General features: G+C 40.3%; 1 protein-coding gene across 4 annotated transcripts in view; it reads right to left on the reverse strand.

Annotated features, from left to right (window-relative positions):
- The window catches only part of CLC-D (chloride channel D), a 42146-nt gene extending 34354 nt beyond the window's left edge, over window positions 1-7792 (reverse strand). For all 4 annotated transcript variants that reach the window (XM_088895227.1, XM_010257687.3, XM_010257688.3 and 1 more), the window contains exons 1-2: window positions 7142-7792; window positions 6974-7046 (exon numbers count right to left, since the gene is read on the reverse strand). In XM_088895227.1, coding sequence (XP_088751353.1) covers window positions 6974-7046; window positions 7142-7318 — 250 coding nt within the window. In that variant the 5' untranslated portion in view covers window positions 7319-7792. The remainder of the gene's footprint in view (window positions 1-6973; window positions 7047-7141) is intronic.
- Between the last annotated feature and the right edge of the window lie 3173 nt (window positions 7793-10965).

Here is a 10965-nt window from a genome sequence, read left to right on the forward strand (position 1 = left end):
AGATCAGCCTTAACAATCAGTTTCCTTAGCACTTCAGACACAAAGGTAAACAGGAAAGGGGAAATGGGATCTCCCCGCCTTAAGCCTCTTTTTGCTGGGAAGAAATTCTTAGCTACTCCATCTACTAGAACCGAGAAGTGTACTGAACTAATACATCCTTTAATCCATTTTCTCCACCTCTCACACAAGCCAAACTTTTCCAAGAGAGCTAGAAGGAACAACCTCCTACCATGTTTTTTCTTTTCAGACACACACTCATTTGCAACTAGGATCTGGTCTATTATTTGTCTCCCCTCTGCAAAGGCTCCTTGGTTTTGGGAGATTACTAAGGGCAGCATAGACTTCAGCCTTCCTGCTAAGACTTTAGCAATGATTTTATAAAGATTGCCAATAAGACTTATGGGCCTAAGTCCTTTGGTGTTCTTGCTTCTTTTCTTTTTAGGCACTAGGGCAAAGAAAGTAGCATTCGCACCCAGTGAAATTTTTCCTATGTGGTGGAACTCAAAAAACACCTCCATCAAGTCATCTTCTAAGATCTTGCAGGAATCTTGATAAAAAGCTATGGAAAACCCATCAAGACCTAGGGCTTTAGATCTCTCCAGTGAAAAAATTGCCTCATGGACCTCCTCCACCATAAAATTCATTTCAAGAAGGGCAACTTGGGTTTCAGGCACTCTGATTCAATCCAAACCTTCCATGTTTAGGTAACTACCCCCTACAATGGAAAAACTTGATTTAAAATGATCCACAAGACACTTAACAATTTCCTCCTCCTTGTCTATCACCCTACCTCTCAATGTTGGTAATTAGATTTTTTTTCTTCTTCCATTTTCCAGAGAGTGAAAAAATGTTGTATTACCATCTCCTTCCAAGAGCCATTTGCATCTTAATTTTTGTCTCCAAGAGATTTCTTCCTTTCTTAGGATCCCTTCTAGCTCTACTTTTAGGTTCCACCTCTCTGATTGATCCTCCAGACTACATTCCTTTCTAGCCTCCTTTTAATCTAACTCCCCTATCCTTTCAAAGATTCTTTCTTTCTTTCAGCTCCTCCAATCTATTGAACTCTTCTTTATTCCACTCTTTAATCCTTTCTTTCAATCTCTTCAATTTCTTCATAAAATAAACTCCTTTACTCCTAACATTGATTCCTCCTTCCTCCCACCACACTTTTATTTGTTCAACAAATTTTTTGGGATTTCTAGCCACATGTTTTCAAATCTAAAAGGTGTGGGGCCTCCAAGTCGGGTCTCTTGGTCTAGGCAGAAAGGATAGTGATCAAAGGTTATTCTAGGTAATGCCTTTAGAGCCAAGCAACCCCACAAGTCATCCCAATCTACTGAGAAGAGGAATCTGTCCAATTTGGAGCAAATTTGAGATTCTTGGAGATTTGACCAAGTGAAGGAATAATTTAACAAGGGAGGTTCCTTCAGCTCTAAAGAGTCTATCAAGGTATTGAACTTCCTTATGCTTTGAGTTATGGTCTGACTTGGGTTGTTTGTCTCATTTGTGAATCTTATGACATTAAAATCTCCCCCCAGGCACCATGGTCCCTCCCACAAATCTCTGATTGCATCTAATTCTTCCCACAATAGATCCTTATCTCTAAATGAGTTAGGGCCATACACATCTGCTAGAACCCATTCCTTTCCACCACTCAAGCTTTTTGCTCTTATTGAAACTGAAAACTGTCCAATTAATTCCTCCAGGGCCATATACATTTGATAGAACCCACAAACCTCTGTTGCCCCCTCCTTGAAGCCCCCAAAGAGGGGGCAACAAACCAGCTCAAACCTCTACTTCTCCAAATACTTCTTATCCATTTTCTATCCAATTCTAAGAGCTTTGTTTCTTGCAACATTAAAACATCTGGTTTCTCTTTTCTTACCACATTTCTGATCAACCTCCTCTTTTTTGAGCTCCCTAACCCCTTACATTCCAACACAAGATCTCCATTATTACTTGTTAACAGATCCCTATTCTTTTTCTCCCAATACTTCCAAGTTCTAAACTCTTGTTTTCTCCCTCTTTTGGTTCTCCCCCCGTCATAGGCCACTCCACTAGCTAATCTCTCTAATCCAATCATCTTCCTCTTTCTTTTTTTCTCTTCTCCCCCTTCCTTTCTCATGTAAACTTTTAACTTGGTGGGGATTTTATTAGAATTCCTCAATTTTTCCCCTTCTTTTTATTTTGATGATTAAGTGTTTCTTCTACCTCTCTCTCTGAATAGCCTTTCTTTTCTCTCCCTGTCACTAGGGGTGCAAATGGATTGGATCATGATCCAATCCGAGATCCGATCCTATATGGTCAAATTCGGATCACCCCTAGTCGGATCTTTGGATCAGATCGGATCCTATGATCCAATTAGACATCGGATTCGGATCCCCCCCCCCCCCGATCCAGTGTGTTATATATTTATAAGTATAAATATATAATACATATATATGTTATTTATTTATTTATAAATATATTATTTATATTGTATTTTTATAAATTTGTTACATTATTTATTTTTTTATAAAAAACATGTATATATACGACGAAAATAATTTAAAAATACTTGTATTTTTTTTGTTTTTTCTTTATTTAAATTGGTATATTTTATTTTTCTTTTAATAATTAATTAAATTTTAAAGAAAACAAGTCGGATCAAATCAGATCCGAAGATCCAATAGGATTTGAATTCAGATCGAGTCCTATCAGATCCGACCGGATCTTCGGATCATATCAGATCCAACATGAATAGTGTTGGATTGGATTTGAATATTCCCTTATTCGAATCCGATCTGATCCGTTTGCATCCCTACTTGTCACCTTCGAAGGAGTTCCCCGTAATGCCACCTCTTCCCCATTCTTCTCCTCCACCTCAACTAACTTTTCCAAATGCTCTAAGATTAGGTCCATAATTTCTTTTTCTTATATTTCCAACGCATCATCTCCCTCCTTTTCTAGAGCACTAAGGTCATTGTTCCAACAGCTAGATCTGCAAGACAAGTAGAAAGAAGAAAAGCACCAGTACCATTACCAAGGAAAGAAGAAGAAACACAGGCAGGAAGATACGAAGAGGGGAGAATCGGGGGAAGACCCTGAACCAATGTATCACTATCCTTCCCAAAGGCAAGCTCAAATTGGTCCATTTCCTTTTCTGCAACATCTTGTACTGCTAAAGGGGTATGTTCCTCAAGTGTTCCTAAGCTCGGTTTGTTCTAGACCTATTGTCTGCAATCACAGTAAACTTGTTCTTGTGTTGGAACTGTTCCTACCATCTCTTCTCCTTGTGATTCTTTCAAGGAGACCCCACTGTTTGCAATGACTTCTTCTCTCATCTCTTGAGGATCTAGGACTTCCGTTCCAAAGTATTCTTCAAAGAGGAGCTTTGTTCCAAAATGTCCTAGCTCCACAATCCTACAACCCTTTGTTGAATTCACACTTCCAATGCTAGACAGCTTATTCACTTCCTCTTCTTCTATGCCCCTTAAATCCTCCCAGCCTGTCTCATCCTCAGAGTCGGAGTCTTGTTCTCTGTTGTATTGAGGATTAGGCCTATCAGGGGTGGTTGAGTTTTCTGCCTACATTTTCTTCCATGGGGTCTAGGGAGAAAAGGACAACTTCCATTTTGACTTGGCTTCGCACCACAAGCCGATGGAGGGCTTGAGTGTGTCAGGGGGTCAATAGACTATAATTATCATCCCTCAACGACTTTAAGAAAGCATGAACATGATCTTTTAAAGAATCACATGGTTCAGACTGGCCCACCCTGGTTCAGTATCGATTTTAATACCTCCTCATAAGATGCTTTGTGGGCCATCTGGTAAGTTCAAACAATTTGAAAGAGTTGCCTTTAAAGGAAACTTGCCCATTCTTAACTCCTCCGTCAACTTTTCAGTTTCCAAATTTTTGGCGTCACTACTACTCTTCTGACGATCCACCCAACTCTTTCCACATGGTTACCAAACGTCCACGTCATCTTCATCTTCTACCTTCTTCCCTGAGCTCCAAAGCACCACTTTGACTTCTGACACAATCCAAACTATAATTTGAACTTACCAAGCACCGATATTTTTTTTGAAAGCTAGGATAAATTTTATTAGAAACCAGCAAGCATATAGTACAATAGCTCCCATAACAGATTACAAGCTCCAAAGGGAATGGAGCTTGTCAAATTGCACCCCATATAATCTAGCCATTGCAACCCACCCTTACAAATTCTTACTGCAAATGTCAAATTGCACCTCTTTCCCCTTGGAAAGTTGCTCCCCCAAATAGTTGTCTCCTATTTACTCCTTGTCTACAAGGGTATCAGCCATTACTATTGGCTGATTTAAGTGTCCATTCAAATGTTACCCTAGTTTTCTTGATAATTTTGTTATTTCTCTTATTGTTTGCCTATGGAACCAAAGAACTATGCTATTATGAGTAAGCCAACCCATCACAATCTTAGAGTCTCCTTTGACCTCAATGTTCATGAAATTTAGAGGCTTTCTAAATCTAAGCCCATGTAAAACAGCTAACAGTTCCGCACTCACTTCTGGAATCTCCATAGGAAATGGGACTCGAGAACAAAGCAATTACATTCCCAATGTGGTCTTTAAACACTCCTCCGATACCTAAAGCTCCTAGGTTTCCCAAACAACATCCATTGGTATTTAATTTGACAATGCTACCTTTCGGAGGTACCAATATATTACCAATTGTTCTTTTTATTGATAATTGTGCTACTACATGCTAATACCTTATCATCAATAGAAAGTGATGGAAAACCTCTAATAATTTTACCCAATAGGGCCACCCTAATGGCTACTCTCTCAATTAAAGCCTCCTCTATTTGACTTATCTCTCTGAAGAATGTTACATTCCACTCCTAAATCAATCATTCACAATGTTTCTTCTCTTGTATATCTCAATAAAATCTTCCCCTTTTTTTTTGATGAATGATAATAAATTTATAAATTCAGAAATCTTCCCCTTTTCTTCTTTGATGAGAAGGCACTATTGGGGACAAACATTGTATATCCACTAAAGTAGCCCACCTGCACCCAAAAAGAGGAAAAAATAGCTCCCAAATTGTAGACACGAATAAGCAAAAGATTAGTATGTGGTAGTTTCACAGCTTACTCTACAAAGAAAGCACATGTGGGGAGAAAAACAAGAATTGCCTTCTCTTTTGCAGATTCTCGAGATGTTGATTCTCATGTGTGCAACTTCCCAACAAAAAGCTAGGGCTGATCATTCTTGGCCCAGCCTGCAAATTTTCGGGCCAGGCTTGGGCCTAATACTTCAAGCCTGGCCTAGGCCCGACCCGGCCTATATATATAGTGTTGTTCCAAGTCCCACATTGCTCAAGAATGAGAATGAAGGCCTTGCCTTCCTCTATAAAAGGATAGGTAACCCAAGCCAATTCAACTCTAACAATTAAATAAGGCTCATGCATTGTTTTTTGTGCCATAGGCCTAAAGCCTAGCCAAACCCAATTTAACTTTGGCTTGTGTAATTTTTTTGTATGTATTACATTTACATATTATTAAATTTAAATTTTATTATTTGATATCATGGGCTCAAAGTCTTTACTCGTTAAGCCCATAAAGCCAGTATGCCTGACCTAGGCCCATGTAGGATTGAGCTTGGGCTTGCAATCTAGACCCGGGGTGCGGGCCGGCCCAAGCCCAGGCCTAGATTAAAGCCCTTATCATTGGTGCTAAGCCTGGTCCGGTCCAGCCCATGATCAGCCCAGAAAAAGCCCTCACCTTTAGAGGTGTGGGTCCCACCAAACAGTAAAGAAGGAAAGGGTGTTTGGTTAGAAGTAATGTTCGAAATTTCGATACGTACCAGGCCGTATGGAGGGCTTCCCAATACACCCCTATAGGGGGTGTTTCGGGGTTCAAGGAATAGACAGGCCTTAAACCAACCCCTCTAAACCAGGTTTTAAAAAACTAAAAATAATAGGGGAGTGATCCCCCGATACACTCCTACCGGCGTATTGAGCTGTATTGATATTTTGAACCTTGGTTAGAAGTGGAGAATAAACCTAGTGTCCATAGAATTAGGGTCAAGACAACCCCCCCGCCCCCCAAGGGATTCCAAAAGCAATCCATCACGAATCTTCCCAAAACTTGATCTTGGAGCCAGAGATTTATATGTTGAAGGAAGAGAGATGAAGATTGGATATAGCTTTCTAAGTAGATACTAAAGAAGATATAGAATTCAAGCTGGCATCCCACCCATTAGGTTTCAATCCATACATGCTTTTCATAAAAATATGCCACAGCTTGTCTGAATTCGGGTTATTATTTTCCTTTTAATTCTCCTTCAAAATTTGAATGAATTGCAGTAGAAATAAATTATTTATTATCTAAAAGAAATAGCTGAACTCTGCTCTATACCAATCTAATGTGTTCTAACAAGTTTTGTGGCTTTCCTGCTTTTCATCCCAAGATATAAAAACTTGAGATGTGTCCCACTCCATAATTGGTAACCCAACTAACCACCCTGTTAGCTAGAAAATTGGTTGCAGATGCCAATGTTTCCATGTCCCATCCAAACCAATAGTTGTAATTTGTAAATACTATGCTTTAGCATTGTACTATAACAAGCCAACCAGGACATTCCCATCAGAAGCACAATTCAATTCTTGAACTTAACGTTAGACTAGGTAATCTTCTCAGCAGCATGAACAACCACATCCACCAAATCAAAGTAACAATAAAAAAGGGCAAAATGGCCACTACCCAATGTTGGTCCCAGCCATCTGAGGTCTTGAGAGTAATAGACAGTAGTCTGAGTAAGGTCTTAACCTTTGGCCTTTTCTCGCACAATTGAAGGTAACAATATCTCATTGAAATGTTGATCTATATTATCATGTTAAAATTTGCGAGTTTAAAGTTCTTAGTGCAATTCAAATTCAAGAAAGAACGAGGTAACAGCTAATAATAACAACAACAATAACAAAACGGCAATTGAGAAATCCCGATCCTCTTACCGATGCCGATGAGTAATGCAAAGAACCATTTCACTGCAACATGATATCCAACGTATAGCCTTCCCCTCTGAGCCTGTTTCAAAATACAAAGCGAAATCAGGAAAAATTAACACAAAATTCAGAACAGTCTCCTTCCAACAAACCCTCATAGAAACTCGAGAAAGCAACCTGTTCTTCCCTATATGCGTAATTCTCGATGACTTCATAATCGAGACTCTCAACGTTGCTGGCATCACTCAGCCTCGAGACCACTCCATCCTGTTCTTCAGCATCTTCCGAGTTCGGTAATCGAGACCAGACGAGCTTCGCTGTCTCGATGCCGTTCTGAAAATGATTCGCCAGCATAATTCAGACTTCAAATCCCCCCCCGCCAAGAACAGCACAGAGCCAAGTTCAATCAAATCCAATACCCTAGATTCAAGAAAAACCCTAAGCAACTGAGTCCCGTCCAGCAGAACAACATCCGATTGATCCTCTGTCCGAAGAACATAGCAGGGTTCCTGCTGTCTACAAACCAAAGTTCGAATTGCAGATCTGGGATCAAAGAAACATTAGATCGAGTTGTAGAAATTGCAGAAACAGGGACCAGTGATCCAATGAGAATGGTCGTGGCCCTCGTGGGAGGAAGAAAAAGGAAAAAGAAAACAAAGTGGCGATCCCAACGACGGAAGGGAAGAACTGAGTTGGGTGAGGGCAGCTAACAGTTGCGTGAAATTGTATGATTTGTATCACGCTCACTGACATCCACGCACACAACTGCCTCTCTTCTCTAGGTTCGATTTCTTCCACATAGAGGTCACCGTCACATTGACTCGTCACATAGAAGTATTTCAGTTGGGCCTAGTAACTACGGTAAGGAATGGCCCCACATCTTCTCGATTTGCGATGCCACGTGTCCACGATCAGGTGCCTAGATATGCAAAACGTTGGGTAGCATCAAGCCCGACCCGACAGCGATGTCTCTGGCCCGTTTCCTCGCAATTCGCCGTTATGGCGTTGTCAAGCCCCGTGGGCTCGACATTAATGCTGTATTTGGTTGAAGGAAAAAGTAGAGAAAGGAAGAAAAAGACAGAGAAATTTTTACAAACTAAGTTTCCTTACATTTTCCTTCGAACCAAATGATTCTTTGAGAACTGGATCCACAAAGAAGGGAGGTGAGGGTATTCTTACCAGAGTCTCTTTCTCACCTTAACAGTCAATATTTATAACATTTTTTTCATTAAACCTTTATTTTTCTTTTAAATATCTTTTAATTCCTTTTGGTTTTCTATGTAAATTAGATGAGTTGGGTTAGGTTAAGGGTCAACCTAAATATAAACATTAGCTTATATTCAAATTAATGTCTAAAAACCCAAATTTACCCACCACTACATGGGAAAAAACCAATCTAAACAAATCATTACTCCTTTTCTTGGATTATCAGTTTTTTCCCTCTATTTTGCTCCTTTCCCTACGTTCAGGTGTTTCCTTTGTTTTTATTAATTAAATTTAATGTAGATTTGTTTAATTGATTGTTCTAGTTCAATAACAACATGTAGTAAGAAAGAACTTAATGCAAGTTTTTTATTCTGTTCCATTTTGAAATTGTTTTTTTTAACTTGGTTATTACCTCATGCTAAGCACGTTTTTTGGCTTTATAGGGCTACACAATGAGAATTAACTTATTGCCCCAACCCACAACTATCTAGACAAGGTATCAACTGAGTCACCATCAATTGGTTTATGTGTTTCTCATAATATAAGCTATATAAAAAGAAAAGTTTGAAGCTCAATAACTAAAAATAAAGAAAAAATCTACTATTCTACACTTAAAAAAAAAAAATCTACTATTTATTCGCATGCCCACTCAAATGAATAAGAATTAAGCATTACTTGATGGTGTGCAATCTAGAAGCTCCTATCTGGAGGATGATCTAGACCTTAGTCATGTAGCGAGTTGGACCAAGCTGCAAAATAGAGGATTAGAGCACCCGGGGCGGTTAACCTGACGAGGTCGCTCCGATGCTTAAGTTAGTACTATATTGTGATTGTGAGCTAGAATCTGAGTGCTAGAGAGCTTGGATGCAAGTAATCGTGCGTACCTGGACCATGGAGGGGTTAATGCCTTTATAGCCGAGTTATTGCGGGTTTCTTGGAACAATTCCGAGATCTACGACCTAAATGGGTGAGATCCGTTCCCGCTTTAGTTGGGGAGTAACATATCAGTCAATGAACTTCATTATCGCCGCCCGATTTGGACAAGGAGAAGATAAGGCTTGCCATTATGTAGTATGATCCCGCAATATCCGAAGTCTGTTAGGAAGCTACTGGGATTTATTACGTGTCACTTCGGTTTCTGGGCCCCGAACTCGATTAGCAGCCGAGGTGGCATTATGCCGAGGTGAGTTGTTGCCGAAGTAACTTTATGCCGAAGTGACTTTACATCAAGCTCCACATAGCACTGACTAGGCTCTTCTTGCTGAGTTGTCATCCTACGTGCAGATCACGTCCACGTGACTTTTATTTACTAGGTCATGCCAAATTAGTCATCATCATTAACCATGTAGGTTAAAGATGTTGAATCCATCCCCTTTCCTTGAGATAGAACTTTAGGCTATGTTTGATTTGAAGGAAAAGGTATGGAAACATAGGGAAACTTATGCAAGGTTTGTAAAGGTTTCCTTATATTTCCCTTCCTTTCTGATGAGGAGTAATTCGGCACGACCTGGTAAATAAAAGTCACGTGGACGCTGCACGTAGGATGACAACTCATCAAGAAAAGCCTATTCAGCGCTATGCGGAGCTCGGCGTAAAGTCACTTCAGTAACAACTCACCTTGGCTGCTAATCGAGTTCGGGGCCCAGGAACCGAAGTGACACGTAATAAATCCCAGTAGTTTCCCAGTAGACTTCGAATATTGAAGGAATGAGAGATCCATCATATGGATGGCCGAACCCTACAGGAAGGTTGGGCAAAATTTCAAAAATTTCCTCTCCCCTCATCTGGGAATCACATTCCTTGTTTTAGAAAAACTACAATTTCAAGGATCAATCTTGAACCCTAAATCAAACCAGATTTGAAACCATAAGCAGGAGAGGGATATACCTGGTACAGAGAAACAGTATCACCCAACGAAGGTGTTCACACCCAAAGAAAGACTCCAAAGACTTCTCCCACTAAAGATGACACAATGAATGTTGGAGCAGAATCAGTAGTGTTCGTCCAACGAACCGAACCCTTCGCAAGAATTCGTTGGAGGCTGTGAGCACAACTTCAAATCAGCCTTTCCCCAAAGGCTGATATCAAGATCTAATCTTGATCACTTCTGCTTGAAGAGGAGATCGAACTGGCAGTTATGGCGGCGACAGGAAGGAGGCGGCAAGGAGAAAATAGCGTAGTCTCACTAGATGCTATGTTCTCTTTTATGTAACTCTTGCTCTGAAGTTGAGGATGTGATCTTCTAAGAGGTTGCCGCCCCCTCCTCCTTTTATAAGCTTAAAGGGATCAACTCCTAATCCCATTAGGAGTTGCTGATCCAAATCACATTTGGATCTTAGTTCCCTTTAAGTGATAAGGATAGACCCTTGTCTTATCTGTAGATTAGATCAGCCTTTTTCTAATCTCATTAAGAGGTTTACAGATTTGAATCTGTATTCAGATCTGGACTCTCTGAGTGGATAGGGTTAAGACCAAATCCTATCTGCTAATCCAATCTCAGATTCACCCCTTTATTTAACTAATCAAATCATCTCAGTTCGAAATGGGCTTTAGGCCCATGAAATCTTAGTGCTCAGTATGCTTCCAAACTGCTGCCTAGTTGGGCATCTTTGTAAGGCGTGGGACCCAAACATTGATCTACATCAGCCACATGGGTTCAGCCCTACCTCTGTTACAAGCCTTAGCCGAATACACTGTTATGGACAGTGCACCCCCTGAGCCCATCACATGAGCTCCTAATGGGCCCAACACTTACACTAAGTGGTCCCTGGGCCAAGCCACCTTATAAAAGCCCA

This window comes from Nelumbo nucifera, chromosome 1 (genome assembly GCF_055504915.1).
Source record: "Nelumbo nucifera cultivar China Antique chromosome 1, China Antique-T2T, whole genome shotgun sequence".
NCBI classification, from domain to species: domain Eukaryota; kingdom Viridiplantae; phylum Streptophyta; class Magnoliopsida; order Proteales; family Nelumbonaceae; genus Nelumbo; species Nelumbo nucifera.